This window comes from Poecilia latipinna, unplaced genomic scaffold, assembly GCF_001443285.1.
Source record: "Poecilia latipinna isolate Pla-1442-1.1 unplaced genomic scaffold, P_latipinna-1.0 Scaffold768, whole genome shotgun sequence".
In the NCBI taxonomy this organism is placed as follows: Eukaryota; Metazoa; Chordata; class Actinopteri; order Cyprinodontiformes; family Poeciliidae; genus Poecilia; species Poecilia latipinna.
Genome location: NW_015113384.1, coordinates 187,999 through 215,128, shown reverse-complemented (window position 1 = coordinate 215,128; position 27,130 = coordinate 187,999). Strand labels below are relative to the sequence as shown.

The 27,130-nt window shown below is 39.0% G+C and overlaps 3 protein-coding genes and 1 non-coding gene across 5 annotated transcripts in view; 1 reads left to right on the top strand and 3 right to left on the bottom strand.

Moving 5' to 3' along the window:
- Positions 1 to 828: 828 nt before the first annotated feature.
- LOC106955793 (non-canonical poly(A) RNA polymerase PAPD7-like) lies at positions 829 to 9,423 on the bottom strand. Of its 2 annotated transcripts, XM_015046176.1 has the most exons (12): positions 8,479 to 9,423; positions 8,228 to 8,351; positions 7,667 to 7,713; positions 7,188 to 7,308; positions 6,973 to 7,080; positions 6,765 to 6,893; positions 5,479 to 5,692; positions 4,863 to 4,986; positions 4,453 to 4,556; positions 4,094 to 4,275; positions 2,994 to 3,104; positions 829 to 2,906 (listed from the first exon to the last, which is right to left on the bottom strand). In XM_015046176.1, exons 1-12 carry the CDS (start codon positions 9,165 to 9,167, stop codon positions 2,523 to 2,525), a joined length of 2,337 nt encoding a protein of 778 aa, XP_014901662.1. In that variant the 5' UTR covers positions 9,168 to 9,423; the 3' UTR covers positions 829 to 2,522. The 2 variants fall into 2 exon arrangements, with proteins under 2 accessions (XP_014901662.1, XP_014901661.1); XM_015046175.1 differs by having other exon boundaries at positions 829 to 3,104; positions 8,479 to 9,422.
- Positions 9,424 to 10,417: 994 nt separating this feature from the next.
- On the bottom strand, positions 10,418 to 20,745 carry ice1 (KIAA0947-like (H. sapiens)). The gene is made up of 20 exons (XM_015046174.1): positions 20,500 to 20,745; positions 20,293 to 20,351; positions 19,386 to 19,497; positions 19,195 to 19,271; positions 18,706 to 18,743; positions 18,538 to 18,620; positions 18,339 to 18,415; positions 18,185 to 18,222; positions 17,958 to 18,040; positions 17,825 to 17,861; positions 17,589 to 17,639; positions 17,398 to 17,481; positions 16,946 to 17,301; positions 14,421 to 16,769; positions 13,177 to 13,345; positions 12,830 to 12,990; positions 12,317 to 12,507; positions 11,628 to 11,728; positions 11,422 to 11,520; positions 10,418 to 11,285 (listed from the first exon to the last, which is right to left on the bottom strand). The coding sequence occupies exons 1-20, from the start codon at positions 20,587 to 20,589 to the stop codon at positions 11,104 to 11,106; spliced, it is 4,437 nt and encodes a 1,478-aa protein (XP_014901660.1). The 5' UTR covers positions 20,590 to 20,745; the 3' UTR covers positions 10,418 to 11,103.
- A 662-nt stretch (positions 20,746 to 21,407) lies between these two features.
- On the top strand, positions 21,408 to 21,479 carry trnae-cuc (transfer RNA glutamic acid (anticodon CUC)). Its single transcript has one exon. It is a non-coding gene; the product is annotated as a tRNA-Glu (tRNA).
- A 3,655-nt stretch (positions 21,480 to 25,134) lies between these two features.
- adamts16 (ADAM metallopeptidase with thrombospondin type 1 motif, 16) overlaps positions 25,135 to 27,130 on the bottom strand; it is a 55,243-nt gene continuing 53,247 nt past the window's right edge. The window contains exons 23-24 of the mRNA XM_015046173.1: positions 26,701 to 26,848; positions 25,135 to 26,619 (exon numbers count right to left, since the gene is read on the bottom strand). Coding sequence (XP_014901659.1) covers positions 26,504 to 26,619; positions 26,701 to 26,848 — 264 coding nt within the window. The 3' untranslated portion in view covers positions 25,135 to 26,503. The remainder of the gene's footprint in view (positions 26,620 to 26,700; positions 26,849 to 27,130) is intronic.

The window sequence follows — 27,130 nt, the reverse complement described above, 5'->3', positions numbered from 1 at the left end:
CCCCCCCCCCCAAAAAAGGTTTTAACCAAAAAACCCCCCTTGGTTTTTTTTTTTTTTTTTTTTTTTTTTAGTGAATGCGTTTTGCGCATAATATTTCCTTTTTGTCATATTTGCTGGATCCTGGCGTCGATTTGATTCCGTTGCAGCAGACCACGCTCCACTAGTGCCCCCCTCAGTAATAACGAGGTATTACAATTGAAAGCACAGCTTCTCAGGACCCATGACAATGCAGATTTTCAAAGATACAAGTAGATAACTGGAATTATTGAAATTATTTTTAAGAATATTGTTTCACATTCATTTGTTCTTCTAATAACACTATTTGGAAATGTGTAGTTGGCTACATATACCTACAAAGTTTTATAACCTACTTTTATGCTTTCTTCTACTTTTAGAAATTTCAACCAAAAACACCAAGTTGAACACAAACTGGCATCATGCATTTGTCAGTTGTGAAATCTGGCACCTGCACATTGCAACAATGTTTCAACTTTATCCAGAAAGTCAAGTGCAGTAAGAAAGTTCATACATACTCACACAAACAACCTTGCACTTCCATCAGTCTTAAGGACTTTGCATAAACTTCCATTCAGTTTACCAACTGGAAATGGTTTACTGCAGCTGTCCCAGTGAAAGAAAAAAAACAATTACTGCTACACATTGGATATTTGTGTACAAATGGTACCAGTCACCCAGCTTTCATTTTGACATGTTAGTCTAATGCAATGATGTAAACTCTTCAACAGCAAATCATTGCTGCTCTTTAAATGTAAAATTAAGCAACGAACACTGGTCAGATAAAAAGAAATTCTAACTTCACTCAAATTATAGCTTTTTAAAAAAATGTTTATTAAAAAAATAGAAAACTTGCATTTAAAAAAAAGTTATGCAAAAGTTATGCAAGTTGTTTACACATTATAACCATCATACAGAGATCTGGGGATTTGGTGTGATGCAATGTGGTAATAGCCCAGATAATAGTTTGAAAAGCAGCGTTGAAAACCAAGGAATAATATTAAGAAAAGCATGTTGGTTTGATACACAGGAGGCACATATGACTTTCAAAACAAGTTCTCAAATTTCACTAAAAAACTTCCTTATTTCAGTAAACGATGTGTAAACTGTAAAATATAAAATATTAAGACCTACAACTATTTCGCAAATTTACTTACCAGGAAAAAAAAAAAAAAAAAACATGATGGCAATAGTGACATTTACCAACAGCAATAGTAGTCTGCTCACTGAGCTTGCACCTCGATAACCCTGGCAGTGCTTAATGAAACGTATACAAAAAGCTCTGGCTTCACACGGGGGAGGAAGGGGGGGAAAAAAAACAACAACATTTGGTCAGTTAAGAAGGCAGTTAACCTGCTGCTTTAACAGAATCAGAGCATTCATAAGGCAGAAAACAAGCACTTTGCTGGTATAAAATAGCACCAACTACTTCTGAAATGTCATGAGACAAACATGGCTGAAGATGGTTTTGAGCTCTGCTAAATAGTACTGGGGCTTAAAATAAAAACAAAAACATTTTTTGACAGGCAGTTGGTAAAATTCAAGTGATAATGTGGAAAAATTCAAGAGGGTAAATGTTGAGTCAAGGGTTTTTGGCACATGTCTAACGTTATACCGTACCATCTCCTTTTACAGGAAGGTCTCTCATACACACAAACACACTTGCTTTGTCTAGGCCCTTGAATCAATCTATTGCACACATCAACGAAGGTAAAAAAAAAAGTGAAATAAAATCTCGTAAATATTGCACATTGTTGCAACAAAAACATAAGGTGGCAAAGTCTGCAGTATTGATGGTACCAATGTGAAAACAAAAAACACTTTAAAAATCCAGGTGGGTCTAAAAAAAAAAAAGTTTATGACCGACATACCCACTCACAAAAAAGTGTACATTCAAACCAGTCTTCACAGTGTATAAGCACTTGAGACAATGTCCGTTTTGTGCCATCGCGTCAAAAAACATTGTCAGCATTGCGCTGCATAGGTAGAAGGAAAGTGTAGTGCTTTGCTTCGGTCCAGAGTACAATTTCTAGAAGAGAGGCCAAACTTTTAAGAGCTCCGAATAAGCATTGGAGCTAAAGAGGGAGACGCATTCAGAAGACCAAAACCTAATGATAAATAAAAAAAGGCTCAATAAAAACCAAAAAGTTCAAGGAGTGTCAGGCTTAAATGAACCACAACAGCACTATGGCACATGATGTTCAAATTGCATGGACACTAAATACTTAACAGCTCTGTAATCTGGAGATGAGGCCAGTGAGGCAGGCCCAGTAGGCTGATCACCAATTCATTAACTGAGTTTATGCTGGTGGGAGGACCACTGTGTTCAGACTGATGGATCAACATGAGCATGGTTAAGACCTTAAGAGTTTTTCCTGTTGTTCTTCTGCATCGTCCTAGCAAGCAATGGGGTACACGCCTCATACCAACTTGTGAATTGTAGGCCAAGTGCAGATGCGCTTTTGGAGACCCTTCCACAGCAGAATATGTGCTACGACTGACTTCCATCATTGGCTCTGATTCAGAGCTGGGAGCATGTCTTTCTTCCTGCGTCGCCACGTGTTGCGGTTGTACTGGTGCTGGTTCCTGAAGCATGACACCACGTTGTGAGTTTGGTGAACCAGCCTGTGCTGCAGACTGAAGTTGCCTTGAGAGATATTATGGCATTGGATGTTGCCAGTTTGGTTGTGCTTTGAGCCAAACTTGTGAGGCTCTATTGAGCCTTGGGAGTAGGATCTCTGGGAGTACGGGTGGCGCAGCGGCCCACCCATCTGAGAGTGGTGGAGGTGGGCGAGGAGAGGGCTTGGTGGCTTAGTCTGTTGGGGGTATTGTGCGGCGTGCGTCGTGTGACGGTGCACAACGCCAATGGAAGGAGGGTTCTCGTGGTAGAACTGGCAATTGGAAGGAGGGATGGTGAGGTTTTCCGGGAAAGGCATTTGAATATGAGTTGCGGGGTGAGAAGAATGCAAAAAGCTCGCTGGATGCGTGGCCCCCAGGTCAGCAGCTACCTGGATCACTGAATGGATTGAAGCCAAGGTCAGAGGGTGGAGCTGGATAGAACTGTTGCTACTTTTTGGAGAGTCGGACTCCTAATGAAAGACAGAAAAACAGAAAGCGTCGAGGCTCAAAAAAGGTGAAATGGAAGGCGCCATCTATGAGTGTTTCTCAATTTATTTGAACAACATTATTAGTAACCCAATTTAAAAAGTGAAACTCAGATTTCTTATAGTTACTCAGTTTTAAGCACACATTTCTGTTCAGTTTGATGATCATGGCTTAAAACTCATGAAAACCTATTGTCCTCTGAAAATCGGGATATTATTTTAGGAAATAAAGTGGGGTTTTAAACAGAAGTGTTACCGCCATTGTATAACCTCCAGACTCCAAGATTATCTGTGGGGGAGTTCAAAAGTGTGGAAAAGATTCCCAATGTGTGAACTGTGGCAGGTCTCAGTACTTCAATAGCTACCACAAACAGATGTGCCCAACTTATAGGCTACAACTTCTCTACAGTAGTCTTTTTGTTGAGTCATTTCTGAAGTAGAGAGATGTCTAACTTGGGTCAAGGAGAAAAATGTACAGACAAACCCATCGCTCAGTGGCTCAATGTCCTCTTTTCAGGTGCAGGTATAGTGTGCATTTTGTTGGGAGATCAATAAGTGCAATCACATAAGTGTTTTCTAAAGGTTAAACTGGAACCAAGAGGTAGTGCCAACAAGAAAGGCCCTACCTGATCACCTTCATGCCAAACTGCTTTGCAGCAGAAGTTTGTGCAAAAAGGAGTCTGGACCAAGCACCCACTGAAAATACTGTTCACTACATGAATGTAGTTTTACATTTCAGGATTAAAACTGTATTATTTTAAGAATTAACATTTCAGCTTTTACCTGACTTGCATGTTTTCATTAGACGTAAGCTTTAATCACTTTACAGAAATGAGCATTTGAAATAAATCCGAGTTTCAATTTCTGTATTGAATTACTAAACCATGTCAACTTAGTGACAATATTCCAATATATAAAAAGTGGAGCTAGCATTACATTTCGTCAAATAACATAAATGGATACTGCGGCCTTACAATGTCGCTCCCAGAGGAAGAAGATGAAAGTGAGCACGCTGAGGAAGACGAAGAATGGTGTTGAGGGCTGGGAGGAAACACGGGAGAAGGTGAAAGGGAGTCTGAGCTCAGAGGAGAGGGGGAGTCTCTTTGATCCTCAATCAGCATCATTCTGGCCAGCTCCTGCTCACAGGTCTCCAAATCTTAAAAAAAAAAAAAAAAAAAAAAAGAAAGAAGCAGCAGCACAAAATCATCTAGTTAAGAGACGTTCGTTATGACCAGGCAACTTGTGCAGTCCAACAAAAATGTCATCTTACAATAATAACATTAAATTTTCCAAACAGAACATAAAAGCAATCCAAAGTAGAACACATACTTACCATTGTTTTCCAGCGTGGCACTTTGTTTGACTCTCCACTTCTGGATTATCCATTCCCTGTAGGACAGCACCTCTGGGCTAACTTTAACAATCCGTCCTAAGGTGCTGCAGCAACCCCAAAAATATAAGAAAGGGCAGGTTACTCCCACACACTAAACCATGTAGATGCACAGGTGTCAAAGTCCAGTCCTGCAGTATTTAGATGTGCTACAGATACAAAACACTGGAATGAAATGGCTCAATTACCTCCTTGTGTAGAAAAGTTTCCAGAGCCTTGCTAACAACCTAATTATTCTATTCAGGTGTGGTGCAGCAGAGGCACATTTAAAAGTTGCAGGACACCGGGCCTTGAGGACTGGAGTTTGACACCCCCGATGTAGAGACATTGGTATTCAAATGCAGTTCACCAACCTGTCGTACTCTTTGTTTGGGTATGCATACAGAGGAGAAACACCGTGGCTCAAGACCATATATGCAAAATCAAAGACCTGCTTGACTTGCAGGACTCCGTATGAACTCCTGCCAACGTCGTTCCCTGTGACGATCGGAACAGGGAGGTCAGCTATGCATCAGTAAGACAACATAAATCTGAATACAAGTAGGATTTAAGTGAAGGACATTCATTTAATGGCTGTCACTTGAATAAAGGCCATTAAGCACTTTTAAGCAGCTTAAAACGTGTCCAAGCACTTTTTCAGCGTTCAAGCAGCACTTTTTAAATAAAGGATTCAATCAGAAGGATTTCAAAAAGAAACTAAATGGTTAAAATAAGTTCGGAATCAAAATGGTAAGCTGCAAATGTTCAACTCCCAATACTCTAAAGATGAATCTCAAATACTTAATTTTCAGCTTTTTGTAACTGAATCACCCTGCAAATGATCACAGAACTGATGTTCATTTAGTTGTGGATATTAATTCCACCTTCAATCTGATTGCACTGATAACACTTTCACAGGGTTGATTCTGTCCAACTATAAGTCTAATTTCAACACTGCAGTTAATTACACTTTTTCTGTCCAATTCTGACCTGGCTGCACAGGATCTTCTATGCAGAGCATGGAAGGCCGGTTTCCATGGTCCATCGTTTTCAGCATCTCCTCCTTGGACAGGTAGGCTCCTCCATTCTTCACTCGGATGCCTGTTTTCATGTAGTTGAAGTCACGACCATAGAGCTCAAAGAACTCAATCAGCAGGATGCCCAGGTTAATGTTGGTGCGCCGCGTGTCAATCCGAGGATGTAACTAGTTGACAGGATAACAATAACAGTTAAAAGTAGAAAAGAAACCTCACAAATTTGAGCTCATGTGCTTGGGGGGAAAAAAAATTAAAAAAAAAATCTTGTTTTTGTTGCAATTTTCATTATCCCTGCTGAACAACTTTGATTCAGGAAATCGTATCGTGAAATGTCTAAAATGTATTTTAACTTAATTCCATGACAAAATGAAAGCTCATATTTAAGCTGCCTCTGCCTTTCACAAATTAACTTGACTGGGGCACACCAGTGTGAGCCTACAGTGACGCCGAGAAGAAGGCATCTGATGCTTCAGGTGAGAAGTTTCTTCCAAGAGCCTTAAATTTCTCCAGCATAATCTTTCAAAAATAATAAAATAGATATCATCAAAATGTATGTGTAATCCAAAGAAACTACACGCATTTGAGTATTCAACTAATTATTCAGCTAGTCTGCCCTGAAAACATCTCAAATACTAAAAGCGACTGTCGACTCTTACCAAGAAAGTGCTCTGTTGACACATTTGCTTTAAATGCTGCCACGTCTCCTTCCAATGCTGGTCAGAACTTGAGCGGAAAGTAGCCCAGCTGGGTTATGTTTGCAAATTAATATGTCATTTTTATTAGGAGCTTTGTCACAACAGATCATTTTCCACTGTGGCAATTTTCAAGCAAACTGGAACCTCAAAGGAGCATTTTATTTTAAATCACTAGGTAAGGTACTGGGCTGATCAGTGTCCAAAGCAGGCAACATTTATCCTTACTTACTCAACCTTACCGGACACAGACCATATAAAAACCACTCTGTGTAGGCCACAGCATTCACAATAGGGCACCCCCATCACCATCTTTTTGGGTGGTTATTGAGATAAACAACTCCGGAGCTTAATCTTCTATATGCCATGGAGCCTTGAGCTCACTTTCTTTGACATCTTTTTTTTTTTTTATATTACATTTTTAATAGTATGACATTTTCCCCTCAACAGATTATACAACTTCACAAAAACAGCAAGTCATTGTTGGCATGTCACAATGGAAAGGCACATTTTTTGTATCATGAATACTGCATGTGTGTTTGCGCACCTGCAGGAAGCTGATGGCCATTAGTATAAGGCTGTATGAGCTGATGCCTCCAGTAAAGACTTCGTTCAGATCCCTTTGCAAGAGAAACTGCTTCAGAACGAAGATCAAGGGTGGAAGAACTGTGTATTTCTACAAAACCAAAAGGAAGAGTTACAAATCCAAACATTCATAATGGCCCCTTTAAAAATACAAAGTACCTGAAACTGACCTTAAGGTAGCTTTTGATCAACTGTGCTGCTTTCACTGCAGTCTCCACATTAAAGCTGATGTCCACTTTGACCTTGGTCTCATGATCAGTGAGTTTAATAATTGGAACCTGAGATCAAGAATTACACAATGAAATCATTAAAAAAAAAATCTGAATAAACTCACTTAAAGGTTTTTTTTAGTAAAATATGTTAAGAAAATCTTTAGACTACTCACCGTAGCTTTGTCAAGGACTTTGATAGGATAATTGCCGGCCACATTGTGTTTTTTAAGAGCTTGTTCGAGATCCTGAAGCGGGGGATGATCCCACTTCCCAAACACCACAAGGTCAATGTCACTGAGGAGGATAAAACATGCAAACATCAACTACCTACAGGTTTAGCTATACCCGAGGTAGATATGATACACAGACCTTATGGTGCTTCAAAGCAAACAACTGCACAAAATGCATATCATCTGTCTCATTTCATATCTCCACCACCACTGTGGAAAACTATATTGTATAACAAATATCAAAAGTCAACTTTCTGCTTCCATGCAGACCAAAGTGAAACAAGCAAAAATAAATAACACTACTTTTGGTATATCAGGATTTTGTGATGTCCCACTTCCCAAAAAAAATAAATAAAATAAATAAAATTGAAAACACAAAAACAATATTTATTCAGAGATGCAGAGACGAACAAAAAAAATACCTTGTAGGAAGATATAGACCTGTGCTGAAGCTGCCAAAAATTTGCACCTGCAGAGAGATGAAACCATACAAACCGGGTTTAAATTCTAATACATTTAAATCATTTTCAATATAGACAAAGCTGTCAAAACTTGATTTTTTTTTCATGCAAAGACTTCCAGGCAGTTGGCAGGTGCATCACTTTAATAAAATATGCCAGTCTTGAAACCTATCAATTTCTGAGCACTTGAACAAGGCTAGAGTGTGGAGAATATTCAGGCTTATAAGAATGGCTGGAAATCCAGACAGTGCTAGAGAAAAGATAATTCAGTGGCAATGGTTTTAAAATCATTTGAGACTTGTGGATAAATGAGGTTCCCGTTGAAACGTTGAAGAGAACAGGTTAAAAATGGGAGCCATGTCATTTGCTTAGGATGTGAACAGCACTACTTTTTGGTGATTAACCAGATAATTTTGTAGAGCATTTCAGCGTGATATGCCTCCCAAACGGACGAATCAAAGCAGGATTCACCAGAGAAACTTCCAGTATTCAACTGTGCTACACTCTCCCCGTCCCACTCACCCGAGCTGTAGGCCACAAATCCTTGATGACACTTTCTATTCTGTTCACTACATCCCTTCTCATGGCCTCCTCCTCGGGTCTTGGGGACATGAAGTTGAAGAAGTCCATTATTTCCTCGTGTAAACTGAAAAAAGGGGACAAAACTCAATTTAAACACGTTAAAATGCTCACATGAAAAAGGAGACAACGTGTTCCGTATTCATTAATACGGCAGCTGATGATGATGATGATAAACCATTATGTTCTCTCACCCATTAATGCCCGGGCTGTAGCGCCGGGTTTTCCACAGGCTATAGGAAGAGTCTACGTAGTGGCCATTGAAGCCGTAGGAGAGGAGCGGGTTGAAGTCGTGGAAAGTGTTGGCCCTGTTCAGCTGCCTCCTGCGGCCGGGTGGATGTGATTGATAGTGGTGCTGCTTGCTCCCTGGATGGTTCTTCATCCCTGTGGGGGTGTGGCCGCCGGGCTGTTGCATGCTGCGACAATGTTGCTGAAAAGCGTGAAAAGGCTGTCGGAGGCTGTTCTCGTTCACCTTCCGCTCACCGTAGTGCAAAAACTGCTCGGCCTCGTCCGCCGCGCTCAGACAGTCAATCTGAAGCGAGGAACCGTGGGGAGAGGAGCTGTCGGCCTCCGAGTCCAGAGAGGAGGAGGACGGTGACAAGGAGCCCTTCCTCCGGACACTTCCCCTCTCTCCGCCGCCGCCGCCGCCGTTTGCCCGCGGCAGTTTACCAAACACAGTCCCGGGTGTCGGCACTACATGCCTGCAGCTCTCGACGTAAGAGTCCAAGTTTGCATTTTGTACCGCAAAGTTGCGCTGGTGGTGAGGTTGGTTGTCGAGGCCGGAATTTGCTCCGAATGCCTGCGAGGTCTCCCAAATCTGCATCCATAGGGAATTGGCCGGTCCCTTCTGCTCCGGTTGAATCCAAAGGGTCCTGGGATCCATTGGACTCGAGCTTACCGAGAACCGTCCACACAGAAACAGAGAAATAACCAATGCAAGCAACTTCGCAATTTGACACTTAACACTCTAGGACACGAAAAAAAACTCATGCGGTACCGTTTTACAAGATTTTTCCAAAAAGCTTCATGTCTGGAGACTGGTTTGGTTTGCCAAGCGGCTCGGCCAAACTCCTCTCCCCTTAAAAGGCAGGCAATATGGCGCAAGCAACACCACTACGGTTCACCAACCGCTCATCTGTGAGGGATTTAAATCTTTGAACACACCCCCTCTACGCTGGAGGAAGTGTCAAGTTAGACAGATGAAACCGGAAATACCGGAAGTTAGACTATTAAAGCTTCTCTTTACAAAGGCGCACATTGTTGTACCACTAAAATAACATTGATAATAATAATACATAATAGTAAACTACAAAATATGCATAAGAAAATACATTAACAATAAGGTTACTTCTAAGCAATTTATTTATTTATTTATTTAGTACTTATTTTGGCAGTCAAAACCGGAAACAAACCCGTTTTCTATGTGACAAATACAGGCGGTTGCATGAGCTTAGTGTGTTAACATAGACTTATAAAACCTAGATACAAGTCTGTAAGCAACATACCGAATGTGCAGCCGACTTCGCAGTCCTACCCTTTATCAAAGCTCAATCATAATAATTCACAATAGGCACATTTTTAAATGTTACTTCATTGATAAGAGTTTTGTCCAAAACTCACCAGATGACATCGCAACTGCTTTTCAGAAATGTATTTAGAACTCTTTGCTTTGCAGCTGCTTTGCTGGAGAGCAAGTTTCGTTTTTCTGTAAACGTTAAGCGTCAAATTCGGAGTTTACATCCACAACATAAACCTCCAATAAACAACGAAGGAAAGCCACATTTCATACTGGACAGTTTCCAACTGCTCATTAAAAAACTTTTAGGCTGAATTATCTACACTGTTATCTACATCTATGGTTTGATCATATTTAAAATTAGAGTACCACCACAAAATTCATTTAATTGCTGTATCGGACAAAAATAAACAGTAAGAAATGAAACATCACACGGGTAGGGGTTTTATCTATTTTGTCAAATAATTTTTCCATATTTCTACTTCTTGAGTGGTGTAGTCAGTCTATGGGCCTCTAAAAAGGTTTGTTAGGATTGTTGGTTCTCTATCCTCCATTGGTTCTTTAAAACAACATGTAGCTTGTTACTTAATGCTTAAAGTCATAAAACACCAAAATCCTTGCAAAATACAAAACTGTATTTTTCCTCCCATTATTTGAGGGCATGGCTGGAAGGGTCAAACATAAAAAGTACATCAAGAACATACTAATTAGAAACTCCAGCAAAAACATCAATTTATACAAGATGTGTTCATTTTAATAAGAAAAAAATAAAAGCATTTGAAGAAAACTGTACAAAACATTTACTTTGCAAAACAAGACATTCAATATTTCTAATTAATATACACCAGCTTCACAGATTAGCACACTGTACATATTATAAAGTTTTATACCGTACTTTGTTATCTGAAAATTGTGCAATGTCAAATAGTTCTACTATATGTAGTTCTAGTGTGTTTTGCAGGATGTAAGGCTAAACTTTAGGAAATAAAACTTTTTAGACTCTCCATAAAAGAAAATATTTACTCCAAAGACTTACAAATTTAAATGCAATTTAAAAATAGACAACATTTCTAAAGTCTGAAATTATTTGAAACAATCTTCTTTAAATGTGGACAAAAGTATTAAGATGGAGTTCAATACACCCTGTAGCATTACAAAGAACACACACCTTTTAGTCGCCACTCCTGCTTACAAAGTAAACAGCTATATTAAGGATGCAGGCTGTAAATCAATATTGAGGTATTTGTCTTGTCTTAAAAATAGTTACATACAGAATTGATGGTCGATGTGGTTTAGTACATTTTCAGCTCCTGACATTTCTACAAATATATGCTATTTGATGAATGCAACTTGTGACAGCAGGAGGGACGTTCTGTGGAGCCTCGCCTCTCCACTCAGCCAAAGCATCCAGGGCTTGTTTGGGATTGCAGGGAGACAGCTCATAGATGCAGTAAATAGCTGCTAACTGGACCGTCCAAGGGACCCCTGCAGGAAAACGATATTGCGTGATTAGAACACTTCTGAGAATCTTTCGTAAACTGTTTCTCTTAATGTTTTTGGTCTGTCTGGCTATGTTACTACAGCTGAACAAAATTTGTTAGTTTTCGCTGAAGCCCCATACCTTCAGCTTGTCCATGCCTTCCAAATGTGTTGATGATATTGGCCACAGTGACCAAAGAGGAAACAGAACCTTCTTTAAGGCCCAGCTGACCGAGCCGTCCTGTTTAAACACAAATGTAATCAGACTCTCCTCTGTCTAGTCATAATCCATTTTAAACATTAGGTCAAGTTGACATTAATATACAAGCAAAGAAGCAAACCACAGACCTATGAGTCGAAGTACGGTAGCAACAGTCTCATCTCGAACTGGTTCTTGCTGATCTCTTGGCTGTAGAACCCAGGCGTTCATTAACGGCCACAACTCTTTGCTGACAAAATAAAATGAACAACAACACCCATAAATAAGAATATCTTGAAAAATGTATTCTCATGTCAAGTATTTATTTACTTTTGTGATTTTTGTCAACAACTAAAGAAACCCAATATTTTAAAAAACAATGTAACTAGATTAAATGCTTTGGGGCTTTTCTACTCATAGCACCCACTCCTAGCGCTTTACGCTAGTCATATTCACCAAACTGCATTCACAACACTTACATATTCATATACTGATACAAAGAAACACATCTTTGGGTTACATACCTCACCCAAGAGCATATTGACATGTGATGGGGGTAGCCCAATCGTCCATGATTTTGTATGCTATAACATTACAACATAACTGTCCCCTATTAAATTCTAATTTCAATGTTTTTTTTTTGTTGTAAAATTGTAATATTCAGAGAAATGAAACTTGGAAGTTTTCATTAGCCGTCAGCCATAAACATCAAAATGATAACAGATCTCGAAAATATTTCACTTGTGTGTAATGACGTATATATATTTTTTTTTTCTTTATGACTTTAGCCACTGAAATAAACAAATTTTAAAAGTAAACTCTAATTCTAAGAGTATACCCCAGGATGTGTTCATAGGTCCATTTCCACTTTTTGTGTGAACACAGGAGGTACAGTGTGAAGATTTGTTCCCAGGCTCCAGCTCCAAGGTCTTCTCCATGGTGGACATGCTTCGAAAAAGACTGATTGTTTCCTGAACGGAGTTCTGTCAGAGTTCTAAGGATCAGCTGGTCAAGGTCACAAGGAGGATTCTGTGTTGATGACAGAAGGGGAGACATGGTTTCATTAAATCACAGAAGATTCGTATTCTCTAACATCAGACAACTAATGATGCCATCGCTGAGCCTCATAACTGATGTTTTTAACAGAAATGTAGTTGAATACAGAGTGAGGCTCCTGTACTAATTGAAGCCACTAAAAACCCTCTTGTTGAGGTTTGCCTTTGATTAATAATAAATGGAGCATGGGTTAATTCTAAAATAATTGGTTACTGAGTTTTTATTTGATCACGTACAGGATTTTAAACTTGTTTGCAAAAGAACCCAATTGCATAAAGTAATTTTAGCAGTATACCTTTTCCCAACCGAGGAAAGCTGACAGGCAGCCAAGAAGCCCTTCTGGTGCTTTCAGTTGGGTAACAGAATGAATGGCCTGGCACAGTAAGCTGCTGTGTGTCAGAACATTGGGCCATGTCGTCACCATAAACAAGACCAGTTTTGCCGAATCTGGGAAATCTGAAAAGGTAAAACAGCATAAAATAAATCATCACAAAATTTGAAAGTTAGATATAAAAAGACAAGGAAAAAAGATTTTAGGACTCATTTATATGTTAGATAATTTAAACCTAATTGTGTTTTAAAGTGGAAGTAAACAAATATGAATATTAGGTGTCTGTAAGGGGGAAAAAAAAAACTGCCCACCTTCAACAAGAATGCTGTAGGCTAGAATACGAGCCTTCTCCCAGTACTTCTTCTGTCTACAGATGCCTATGTAGACTCGACAGAGGGCTTGTAAGTAGTTTAGACAAAGGGCATTCTTTTCAGTCTTTAGTTTGGTCAATATGGCCACAATCATTTCATCTACCTGGAGCTGGTGAGAGGAAAGACAACATTTAAAATTTTCATAAGAACAATATCTTTCTTTGTTAAAGGGGCAGTGTTATGTAGAGTTAATTTTTGTTGTATTTATATCACTTTATAAGAGTTATTCCCTCATATAAAACACACCTGGAGTGTTGCTGATTCTTTTATGCATGTTTGAGAAATCCCTGAATCTGCCGTTGTAGCCATTCAGGGGAACTTATCCGCCTGCTCATACAATGTATCGCCTGTTTGCTCCACTACTAGACTAGCGACAGCAGCAAGGTCAAACAGGAAGTGCGATCTCCATTTGTAACATCGAAAAGAGCGTGCATCGTTCGGAGTCTTCTCTGTGTTCTCTGCCAGACACTCGAAAACTGAAGTACTGCTACCCTATATATTAGGTTTTTATTGGGCATATCAAGGACGATGAAACTAATGTATTAATTTTTTTTAAAAATATATGAATAAGGTTTTTATCTTTTAGAAAATAAAATAAGTAAAATTGTGTTGAATCGAGGAGTGAAAAGATGAATTCAGCTAAAGAGGTGAGACAAAACACTATAAGTGGTAGGGACGTACCAACATGAACATTTACTCCGATACAGATATTCAATATTAATATTGTAGTTGTGGCTTATCACTGATTTTTACCAATATTAAACTTGCATATTTCTCTATGCTTTTCGCACCTTGAGAAAATGACCCAACAGCTGACTTTGCTTCTCTGCTTCAATTAAAACACGCCACAATCCTCTGCTGTATCACTAGCACACGACCAAACAAATACTATATGACCAACATCCTTCCCCTGCAGAAAACCTAACAAAAAATACCAACAAAATGGAAATAGACATTATTAATATCATCCAAGGAGAGTTTAAATTTGCTCTACATGAAACAGTGTAAACTCACTGCATGTTGCAGCTTGTTTGCTATGAACCCTAATTTAATTTTGTTGATTAATCAAGGATTTCCTAAAACTGCGGCACCTCTTTGGTCAAAAATGAACAGGAACAGAGCATTTAAGAAATAGTCTGCATCCCAGGCGTAGCCAAAGTCAACCAATTAACGGGTATACTCACCAAGCTACATCTGCATATGTCAGAGATGACCTCTTTCTCCTCGTCTCTCAGGATAGGCTTTTTGGGCAGATTACCAACATAAAGGTGACTCTGGACAACTGGCAGCAAATCGAAGCATTGTTTTTTAATTTTGTTTAAATAGTCAACAATAAGATCCTGCTCAGCTGGTTCTTCAAATTCTATGCATGGAGATGCGGTATTGCTTTTCTTCTGATCTTTTGCCACAGTACTGGAAGAGGCTGCCTCACTGCCACCGTGTAAAGAGAAGGAAGACTCCTGTTTGTCAGTAACATCAGCAGAACTGCTGTCAAGCTTTGGGAATTTACTGTTTTTGGACTGGGACGAATCGCCGGCAGGTCTTTTTTCTCCCCTGGTCTCTGTTTTTGTGAAGGCTGTGGAAGCGGAGCTGATGGTTTTGAAGCCTGATCTCTGATTGTCCGTTGTTTTGGGTAATACTCCATTCTCTGATGAACACATGCTAAGATTGACATTACCTTTCAAAATGTTAAGAGTCCAGGTACAGGCAGAGGAACCGAGGTCCATGGTATTTAGAATGCTCATGGAGTTTTCTTGAAGTGGACTGGTCGAAGACGAAGGGGAAGAATTAACTGCTTTGGCAGGCAAGCGACCAGGAACTGGCAACGCATGTTTTGGAGTGGCTGAGCTAAACTGGAGCGGTGACGAGGGGACTCCATTTGGATGGGTTGGACTGGTCAAGGAAGAACAGCTGAGCTGCTGACTGTTGGGTGTTGAAAGGAATTTCACTGGAGTGGTAGAAGCAGAGCTATCCATCGGTGAAGGGAATGAAAGTTTTCCAATTGTGTGGCTTGGGTTGATTGGCTTTACTCCTTTAGGAGGTGTTGTTACAGGGGTCAGGACAGGGGGAAGTGGAGGACCCATTTCCAAGAGAAGATGGCTGATGGACTCTGGTGTTTGAGTTGCTGTTGGACTGCCCACTGGTGTAACATTTTCCTCAGCATTTGTATCTAAATCTGGCTGTTCATGGACTGGTGTAAACGTCTCCAAGATCTGGTTTTGTTCTTTTGTGGCAGAAGAAATCTCATGGTATGAAGTAGCAGGATCAGAGTGAAGTTGGTTGACAATTTCCTTTTCTGAGGTGAGTAGATTGTTCTTTGCAACTTCCTCTTTGGCCTTAGCTTTTTCCGTGATTGGGTCAGTTTCCACTGGAAGCAGTTTTACTTGAGATAACCGACATGAAGGATTTAACTGTCTACAAACAGAATGCCTTTTGTCTTCCAAAGATTTACAGTCAACAGTTATTTTTTCTGGGGACAATGAAGAAGCAGTATCAGGTGAACTGGTACTTTTTGCTTCCTCTTTGTCAAAATCCTTTGGCGACAGAGCTGTAGAATTTGCTTCTTCGTGTTCCGGGTCAGGACGGGACCCCTCAACTTCTCTGTTCAAAACCGGAGACTCTTTAGGAGACAAAGGTTTGTCACGGGCATTCAGGTCCGAGGGTGAAGCCGTCACATCAACGTCTCTAGGAACTTGCACTGCATTCCCTTCGTTCTCCCCAGAGCAGTGGACTCCAGCATCTACTTCCATTCCCTCTTCAAGGATTTTATTCAAGCCACAACTCATGCTGTCACTGCTGCTTGGTGGGGATTCCTCTGGCATTTCTGAGTCTTTGCAGAGAGCCCCTGAGGCAGTGAGATTTGCACTGTCCTGACAAGAATCCACATGACCTTTTTGGTTGTCTGTGACACTGGTGTCTTCCAAAGATTCTTTGCTTTTAAATTGGGCAACACATTGTTCATTTTCTGCTTCTCCAGAGTTTGCAGTTGCATCTCTTTCCCCATAAGAAGCAACTGTTGTGACATCAGGAATGTCACCTGGACTCACAGCTACATCCATCTTTGTAGCAGTATCCGACTTGTCTTCTTTTGCCCTTTCAAAAGCCGTTCCAGTATCACAGATATCTGCACTTTGATTGTTGGGATTTTCATTATGGGAATGCTCCATATCTTCATCTGGTAATGGGAGAGCTTCTTCTGAAACATTACTACGTAATAATAAAGACTGTAGCAGTTCGGGTGGGGACATGTTTTTTAGAGAACTGTTGTTCTTATGAGGTTTATCTGCGCTTTCATTCAGTTCAGCACCACCCCCCAACCCACAGTGTCCATTGCCTTTTTTATCTGAAATGTGATCCTGGATGTCCACGTTATCTTTTTTGTAAAGTGACAGAGATTTTGGACTGTTGAGATGTAGTGGTGATGCTTTAGAGCTTGAAGGCTGATCTTGTTTAGGAAGTTGAACATCCTCAGAAAGTTCAGGGCTGTCAGTCTTTTCCTCACCATCCATCTCAGCATCTTCTACACTGGTGTCCTGAAAGATAGAAGCAAAAGTATAGCAGTTAAATAAACTTTATGTGTATAAAAACATTATTTAATAGGTGACTGCATACAAAAAGGGTGACTTCAGTTAGTAGAAGAAGCTTCACATAGCTTAACCCCCCCTCCCCCAAAAAAAAAAAAAAAAAAAAAAAAAAAAAAACTTCTCACCGATTCTGAAAGCGGAGATATGCAGGCTGGCAGTGGTTTAAAAAAATCCATTATCTCATCAATAGATACACAAAGGTTGCCTTTGATGGGAGACGACTCATTATGTTTATTTTTCTTGGGTGACTCGTTGCTCTTTTTCAGTGTGTTGTCTTGATTCGAGTGGTGGGTAGATGCTTGGTGCCTGCACGTGTCCTGCACCCGAGCACAAGGTCTCAACTTTGTGAGAGCAGATTTGGTCTCGACATGAAGAACGGTCGATTCCCTGATGGTCTCAGAAGCAGAGGCTGACATTCGCCTTTCATTCGCCTGCAGTTTGGTTTGTGGCGAAGGAGGAAGGGTCCGCCTGTGACCAAACTCTAACATAAAAGGCAAACATGACTGTGAGAACATAAAAAGATGTGCATTTCTCTTTTATCATGCAAGTGCAGAAGAGGTGTTAATGATGACCTCACCTGGTGACATGGATATGTTTGACGATTGTTCGTGCTCTGGATCCACACATTCCCATACACTCTGCAGCAGCAGCCGCAACTTTCCTGTAAGGTACGTAGAGAGATTTTTTACAAAGACAAATTAATTTTGGTTTTAGGCTTACTCGTGGTGCAAATCAAATGAATCATCATAAAAAGAGCCGTCACCATACCTTTGTCAACTTTTGGTGCTGCTCTTGTTTGAGTTGTAGAGCTCCTATAATCTGTTTTTTTTTAAAGACACAATTAGATTATTTACAATGTTTTTGTTTGATATTTATTTACTTTACAAGTGAACATTAAGCAAACACTATGATACATTTGTTTTGCTTCTTAATTCTCAATAAACAGTAAAATTGAAACGCCACCACAAATTAAGAATTAAAAAAAAAGCTTATGCATTCTGTACCTTTACATCTTTCTCTTTCCAGTTTTATCAGTCTCACCTGCAAAAAATGTTTAAAGACAAACACTCAGTTTGACTACTTGCCCCCCCCCACTTGTCCCCAAGTCTGCAGTTTCCTTTAGTGCTTTCACTGTACCTGGAGGTCACTAATGTTCCTTTCGAGCAGAATCTTCTCATTGGTCAGTTGAGATATTTGATAGTTCTGTTTGCAAATCGAGTCTGAAATAAGTTTAGAAGAAGTAGAATTAAGAACCCACCCAAGAAAACACACACACACACAAAAAAAACAAGCCGTCTCAAACCAACAGACTCATCAGATAAAGTTTCAGCTCATGTCAGAAAATACTAATGTCTAAAACTCACCTTCGAGCACTCTAACTTTGTTTTCCATTCTATCCTTCCTGTTGATCAGAAAAGAACATTGCATAACCATTACCCATGACAACAAAAATACACACCAAGTGTGAGTAGCATGGAAATAGTTGTTCTTCAGTAACAAAACAAACTGAACTCTTACATGTTTGTCATGATGGCATTCTCCTTTGTCAATTTATCAACCTTCTTTGCTTGTTCCTGAGATTCCTTTAAAGATGCCTGATTTGAAAAAAACAAAACAAAAAAAAAACAAACAAACAAAAGTTTACAAAGATATTGAGGAGATTAATGTTTTGGTCAATAAAATAACCATGAATTTTTGATGTTTGTTTATGTTTTACCTGAGTTTTTAATAAATCATTTTCAACAGCTGCTTTCTCTCTTTTCACACGTGCATTTTCAAGACTCTGTGTTTCTGTTAAATCTAAGAGTTCAACACACACACATAAAAAATACTTAGCATAGTGTTAAAATCTTAGAAGAGTTTACTGAAAATAACAGCAATTTACCTTTCAAACATTTCAGCTCATCTCTAAGCGTCTCATTCCTAAGAAATAAAAAGAGTTACAGTGAGTTTTTCCACCATAATGGAGACCCTTTTATCCGTACTCCCTAACAATATGTCAAAATAGTTGTTGGACCCCTTTGCTCATATTCTATTTTATTAGGATGTTATGTGACAGACCAGAAGAAAATAATGCATAAATATGACATGAGAATTCAGTTTTTTTTTTTTGCAATAAACTGAAATTATAAAAACTGTAGAGTGAGTTTATTTTTAGTCCTAGTCAAACTCCCTTTTAGCTGCACTTAACGCTCCCAAATTTACAAATTACAAGTCTGACATTCCACCCAAATGAATGGAAGCAAATACTACTTTGTGATCAACCAGATACAACCCCAGTTAAATACAATCCAGTTTGTGTATGCCACATGACACAATATGGAAAATTTCAAAGGGTAGGAGAATTGGAACTGCACCCAAAACGGTTACTTACTCTGCCAACATGTTGCTCTTTTCCTGCTTTAATTTGTCCATCTCTTCAGACAGCTGTTCATAGGCCTTAAGTGCACCCTATAAAAATAAAAAAATATATAAGTGAGTTAAGTTTTGTACATTAGAAGCAAAAGGCAGATTAATTTAAGGAAAACTATTTTCTTTATTTTTTTGAGGAGAGATAAGATCTACCGTCTTCTCTTCCAGTTCGGCCTGTACGGATTCATAATCTGCTGTCTTTTTCTCCAGTGTAAACAACCGCATCTGCAGTTCCTCCAGTTGCTTTCGAAGCCTGATGGAGTCACTGCAAACATTAATATGTAATGAAAAAAAAAAGGAAGCTTTTATAAAATTTAAGGAAACAATGAAATAAGTTATAGTAAAAGCTGCTTTTTACTATTATTTCTTTTGAATGCTTTCATTCTACATTTTTGTTTTAAAAGTTTTGATTTTTGTCTGCTTTTAAGTTCATAATTGTTTATTTTACTTCTGAGATGTTAGGTAACACTATTGTATTTATTCATTGTTGTTTAAACTTTATTGGTCTTAATTGTTTAATTCAACTTAATATTTTCTTTCTGTGGTTTATTCACATTTCATTTTATTTCAGTTTTTTTTTTTTTTTTTTTAATTTCATTTATAGCTTTGGTAAGACTGTCTTTTCCGTAAATGCTATGGATTCAATGAGAGTGTGTGTATGTTGTTTGTGTGCAATCAGGTGGTGAAGTGGGCTGGTTTGTTTTAATTCTTGTATTACCTTAGGCTTCTCCAAAGCAGTTTGTGCCACATTTTCTTATGAGTAGTGCTGCTCGTAGACTGGCAAAGTAAAACTATCTGCATTAGCTGAGTGAAATAACAAAATGGACTCTTTTTGCCCCCTTAAGTCTATTTTATGGCTATAATTATGAAAGCAATGAAACATATGTAATAACAAGAACAACAACAACAACAATAACAATAGATAGAAACAATTTAGTCACGATAAGCTTAGTCTATCTTTTAAAACTTTTAACTCGGCTCCTGTAGAAAGCGAATTTATTTGCGTTTGGCTGTGTTAGGAAATGTCACCATGACAACTCATCTTGAAGCAGATACTCACTCCGTAGCTGCTATTTTCTGTTTCAGAGCAAGAAATGATGCGACGTACTCCGTTAGGCTCTGCTCAACAAAATAAGGGACACACAAAAAATATAGAGGTGTAAGTATGTGTAATCATCAACATGCTAAATTCAGATTTGAGACTGTTAACGTGGTTAATCTAGAGAGTCTTTAAAGAGTCTTTCCTGTCTAAGAAACCAAGACTAACCTGGTGCAAAACAGAGCAGTTCTGACAACTTCCAACTGTCGCATCCGCGGCTATTGCTGCCGTGTTGGACTGACTTTCTCCTGGCATCATGACAGGACAATTAATTCCACTACGTCGCACAATATACTTAATAAAGAGACTTCCAATCAAAGAGTCAACGCTCAGCGTCACATATTCCAAACGGCATCAAAACAACTTCACGTTTTCGCGTCTCCCACGTTGATCAAGGCCCCAGTTCGGACCCTGCAAGGAAGAGGAGCTTCGGAAAACGCCTGTAAAATTTGTGGCTTAATTTTCCTCTCTATGATGTATATTCTTCCTTTATATTGTATAAAAACAACAATAGCATCCGTAAATAGGTTTAACGTTTTTTTGTGTTAGTTCTAAGTTTAAGATTTGTTTTATGCCATAGTATTTTGATTCAGGCAGTTTGTTGTGGCGAAAGACTCTACAAGATACGATTGCGACTCAACATGTACCCTGTAGGGGTCGCATTAAAGTTTCATTTTACCGTGTGATTTATAATTTGCTGCGCTTAAACTTGACATAGTGATTAAAAAAGAGATTAACTGTTTATATTGAAACAGCGGAGAGTATGTTGGTATCAAACGGTATTCTTCAGTGAAATAATACATCTCTCTGTGGTGCTGGTATACATTCGAAAAACATGTCAGCTAATGCTTTATTTATTATTGTTTTACTGGAATGAGAAAATATGAGAGCGAAATAAAGAACATGTAGTTGCGGGTTGTGTTTACTATGCAGTATTCGACAATGATGGTTGACTTTTTTCATGTCAGGCTGACTTGAAAGAGATGCTGCCGAATAATATTCTACAAAACAGAAGTTGTGCCAGACGTGATCTAGTTAACCTGACAAATATATCGACAGAACATGTTCAAGAACTGTCCCTGGTGGTCTAGTGGTTAGGATTCGGCGCTCTCACCGCCGCGGCCCGGGTTCGATTCCCGGTCAGGGAATAATTTTATTGTTTCCACACTGTGTGTTGCGTTTATGACATTAGATAAAATAAAACGAGCTAAAATAGGGTCCAGGATAGCAAAGAGTACTGATAAAATTGAAAAACAGACATTTTTATGCTCCTTCACAAGTTCTGTCAGAACGTTCTCAATGTGTTCTAAAGTCTGTACTAGAACATGCATAAAGAACTGTTTTACCCTGTGATTACAGCAGATTGTTTTTTTTTAGTTCAAATTTCATTTTGAAGGTGACTCTGGGACAAAAAAGTTTTGGACTATTGTGACATTAAGCATCCACCAGAGGGATACATGCTGAAAATATTGTGAGCATGGTAGAAAAAAATGTGGCATGTCTTCTACAGGCAGCAGACTTATAAGACAACTCTTTGTTCAGTCTTGTTCTTTGTCTATAGAGCTGCTACCAAATCCCAAAAGGATGCTCTGGTTGAGGAAACTGTGGTGGGGCGGTGACAGAAGAACAACAGTTTTACTCAAAGATTGGCACTCCTTAGTCTTCTCAGAAAATACAGCCTTCTGTGTTCCCCCAACCTTACGCTTCATAAAAATTAGAATCAAGCCACCTATATGTTGCCTTCTGGTTTATATGCAAACTCTAGTCTACATGATCATTTCTAAATACCAGTCATATTTTGTTCCATGTATTGTTCCTTTGATTTGAAATGTGTTGTTTTGCCATTAGAGGGTGATATTGCATCACTTACACCCTTCTCCAACTCTCAACCTCTCTTTTTAAACACACAGGATCTATTATTGCATGGAAGTATAATGAAAGACTAACACTTTGTGTTTAGATGTGCAAACAAGCCTAGCTGAAGGTAATTTCCAGTTACTAAACAACTATAATATAAGGTCTATGGCATTCTTATTTTGCATAATTTTTCCTTCCCACAAAGACAAAAGGCACTTTGATTCATGATCCCTAGTCTTTTTTTTTTTTTTTTGGTTTTTAAAATCCGGTCCAGACATTTCCCACAGTATTTGATTTAGATGTACTCTACAGCAGCAAACTGTCTGGGAGACATGTTCTTAATGTTATAAATACTGCAGAGTGGTACCTTAGGGAAGAACAGATGGGAGACGTTGCATGAAGAAAACAAAAGACACCTCAATTTCTGTTCTGGTAACAGTTTTCAAAGGACGGTACAAAAGGCTGATTTTATCAACATCTGTCCCTGGGGTTTTGATATCAGCTTCTCATAATAATGCAAATATTAAAATTAGAGCATATTGCTAAGCCTAAAGCAGACTAGCCAGATTAAGTGAATCTAACATTTTTGTTTCCACGTGCAACTCACGTAGGTAATGTGGAGAAAATTTCAAGACCTGCATTGTCTGTGAAAGTGAGTCATGTCTTTGTAACCTGGCCATATGGAGCGATGTGTTGTTTTTCATTGATACTATGCAATCACTGTAGGGGTATTAGCATGGAAAAATCCCAAACTTTCTGGATAGGGTAGTGACCTATTGCAAAAAGAAATTGGTATTACCGCAGTTTTGCCTTTGAGACTAAGATTTTCCAATACTTCACAAAATCGTTTAGGATGTGAGTTAATTGTGTTTTAGAAATATAGGGACACATTGTCTTTTCTACCTGCTGTTGCTTTTTCCGCTAAAAGTTTTGAGTAGAAGGTTTGTCAGGTTTGCTGTAGGTGCATCCTGATGGAATGATAATAAGCCTGTAACTTCAGATGAACCTTCTGAGTGTAGCCTGAAGGCTAAAGAGCCACCTCTCTCTCCAAACAGATGCTGTTAGAGATAGTCCGGCTTCTTTCAAGTGGAAAGGTGAGTGCTGTGTAAGCTTCCTATCTTCCCGTCTGTCTCTCACAGATAATCTGTTGTGCTGCCTGACATGAGTGAGGTAACATTTTGAATGTGGCCTGATTGGTATCTGTCAGCTTTGTTACCTACAGGAAGCCTTTATCTGACTACTATCTCTTAGTAAACACACATGCTTCAGCCTTATCATCTCTTTCTTTTTTGGGTGGTTTGGTTTTTATTTTTCTTACTTTTGGCTGACTATGAAAATAACAGTTTCTGCATAAGAAGAGTCACAAGAAATACTTTCAAAAAGGTTAAGGAATTACAGAAGTGATATTTAACTAAGGGTGAAAAAGTAATTTGTAGTTCTCCTACAAATTACCAGCTGAAAGAATCGGACGACTCAGGTAAAATTGGCACTTTTCCGATCAGTGAGTGCATGATGGAAACAACAGTGTGATAACCCCACCAGCTAAACCTCAAAGTTAGCTGCTTTCAGAACCAATAAGGTATTTAAAGATGAAGCCGGTGGAAGCAGCACAGAGCTAATTAAACGATACCGCTTTTTCTATGACACGTCCACACACGTCTGTGTTTCCTTCAGGTTACAGTATAGAGGAGACTTGTTTTAGCAGATAACAGAAAGGCTAAACATAATAATCCAGAGATGCTCAGTTTTGTCCCTTTAGGCTTTCAATATATCTGACATGGAATATGATGAATTTAGGACTTTTGGCCTTTTGAAAGTCTGAGGTTGTTCAATTAATCTATATTTTCTAGGACGGAGATGATTGCATTAACATGACCAATTTATTCAAAGTAATAATGGTCAAGCAAATAAACATTTTAAACATGTGGGACAGGACAACCATAGCTACAACTGAGCATCCCTAGGGAATGCATTTGGAGATAACCGTTTTAATAGCGATAGCCATGCTAGCCAGAGTATACGCTTTGGAGAGTTGTGTTGCTCTGTCAGCAAATTTTAAATAAAACCGTTCTTTTTTCATTAAAGACAATTTAGCAGATTAACACATGAAAATGTCTCTTTTAGTGCATAGGTTGCCTCCTCCTGGTTAATTCATCTTCATCTATGACATCACCATCTACCCCTTCCACTGTTTCTTTCTACATTCTGTCATCTCCTACTTCTCTTCCTCCCTCGCTCTTCATCTATTTTGTTTTAACTGTCTGCGTTTCTCTGACTAGAGCTGAAATGAGGAAAGAGCAGGGTCCACTCCAGACACAATATGTCATAGGTGCTGAAATTCCCAAAACCACACTGGCATCACTGCTAGTCAGAGTCCTGGCTTGGACGTCTGCAAGCCTCCACGCTGAAAACTAGATCTAAGCGTTAGGACTGTCCTGGTTTCGGGGTTTGCTGAGGAACACAAACTCTGGTATGGAAGTTTCTTCCCCAGCATCACATTGTTTGAGTCCCATCAAGAGGCTTAGACCAGTGCAACCAGAAAATATATTTTTAAAATAAAAATGTCACAGAACCAATGGCATTGTATTTCTAAAGCTTTGTATGATTTTGGAAGATCCCAATCAGTCAGCGCACTGTGTCTCACACTGTCAGCCTAAAGCAATAGCAGGACGTATTATATTAAACATACACTGCTGATTAAAATCTCAAGAGACAAAAATCAGAGTAGGAAAATGACTCAAAACTGCATTTAAAGTCAAGTATGCTGTTCATCAGCTGATCAAAAAAAGACGACCATGGAGGAAAAAATATCAACTGAACGTGTGCATGTAATTTATGTATTTCAAAGCAAAACGAGATAACACATGGGGTTTTAATGTGTTCAACATGCGCCGCAGAGAACAAATACAGTGAATTGCAGGAATTCAAAATTAAAGAGACAAACAGAGAGTTAGAACATGTTTATTTATTTATTTTTTCACAAACTTAAAATACAATTGTCGAAACCAACTGGTAAAAGCAGAGTATTAAACTATGAAGTACAAAGCAACAGTCTAGCCCCCTGGGACGAAGATAAAAACAGACAAAAACTTCAACCCATTATGAGGGCAAGGTGACAGCACCCTGCTGTGTTTAAAACATAAGCCAAAGAAATATAACTAAAAGCTCACATTTCTCTCCTGAGTTTTTCTCCGCATTGCATCTATCCACTTAGAGATTCAAAGTTTATACTCCCTGTAGGAATACATTCAATCCCACTTTCAGCTAAACAGGATGACATCAGACCTCATGTTATGGCACACAACTGTTGATGTTATTTCATTTTAAATGCACAAGGTCAGACAGCCGGATCATTAATTATTGCCTAATTGCTAGTAGACCATAATGACATGTAATGCATTGCTGTGCCATATTTAAGACATATCAAATGTCGCAAGACAGTTTAAATAATATGCCAACAAAGCTACCGTTGAAGTTTGAACTTAGTTGTTTATGTTAAACACAAGTTAGGATATAATGAAAGGCTAAAAGTTGTTGTTTGGTCAGTATGTGACAAAACGCATGAAAGTACACGGCTTTAGGTATTGTGAAAGAGTGTGTATAGAGCTTAATAATACAGTCTTTCAGCAACGCTGTATTGTAAAGCAAATAAATAAAACAAACAATACTGTACACATGTAACACAATTCTTTCCTGAATCCTAAGGATATCACTGTTTCTGTGAAATCAAAGTGACAACTTGTAGCACCACTAAGTATGAAGGCCAGTTCACACAGATATGTCTTCTTTCAAAGTAGCTCTCTAATGTATGACGTTTGGTACTTGACTCCAGAAATTCTAACTTTTCGCCGGATATTTTTCTATGTCAGTATTTGGCTAAATTTTTAATTGTAAATGCATCTTTGAAGCATCCTTTTTTCCCCCCTCATAAGACCATGTGCATTTTCCAAGTCAATAAAGAAAGACTCCATAACACTTGTTGACGCCTTGCAGTGTTTAAAACCTCATCTTGTCGCTTTTTGTCCAGGGGATGGTGACTCTTCTAGGTAGGAACCATCCTGTTAGCTTGCATCTTAATATTTCCTGCTCAGAATTCTGTTCTCCAATGCATCCCAGTCTTTCTGTCAGAATCAGGTCATTCAGATGTCCGGCATCACAGACAGAACCAAAGCCACGACATTTCTTTTGCGTGTTTAAACCTTTTTCAGTGCTCGCCACATGCTTCTGACAAAAACGTATCTTTTCATGCATGGGCATCAATATAGTCAGTTGACTATTCAGCTACATATGTACCACCGACAGTCGCTTTGAATGGTTATAGGTTGGAATTTGAACAGGAGTAGCAGCACTGCTTGCCATAGAACTTGTGGTTGCAGACTCCGTGTTGAGGCACCAGGTAGCACCAGTTGAAGTAATCCCTACAAGCCAGATCTGTGGAAAAGCACAAGAAAACAAATTGTTCAATGTTTCTGTCACATTTTAGGGAAGATTAATAAATTAAGGCTTCAGTACCTTTCTTCTCTGGTTGTGGGCAGAAGTTCGTGTTGCAGGCCTGAGACGATGAGGGTCGGAGATGGTGGACACAGCCAACAGCAGGCTTTTCCTGGATCTGACACTGCACTGTCCTGACTTGAACGCCTCCTCCACATGTTACTGAGCACTGTGCAAGAAAAGAAGTACCTTAAAATGAACACAGTGAAGTAAACTTTTGCACCAAGTACAAGTTCCTTTACTGTCTTGTCTCTTGTTAATCCTCAACTGCTCATTTGGGAAGCATATTTATACTAGAGATTTACCCAATTGGATTCCGATTAAGTCAGCCCCGATTAATGACCAACTGATCATAAGATTTCAAAGAAAATTCAGAGCTTTTTAAAATCAGTGAACACCAATATGCAAACAGTGGTGGGAAGTAACGAAGTACAAGTACTTCGTTACTGTA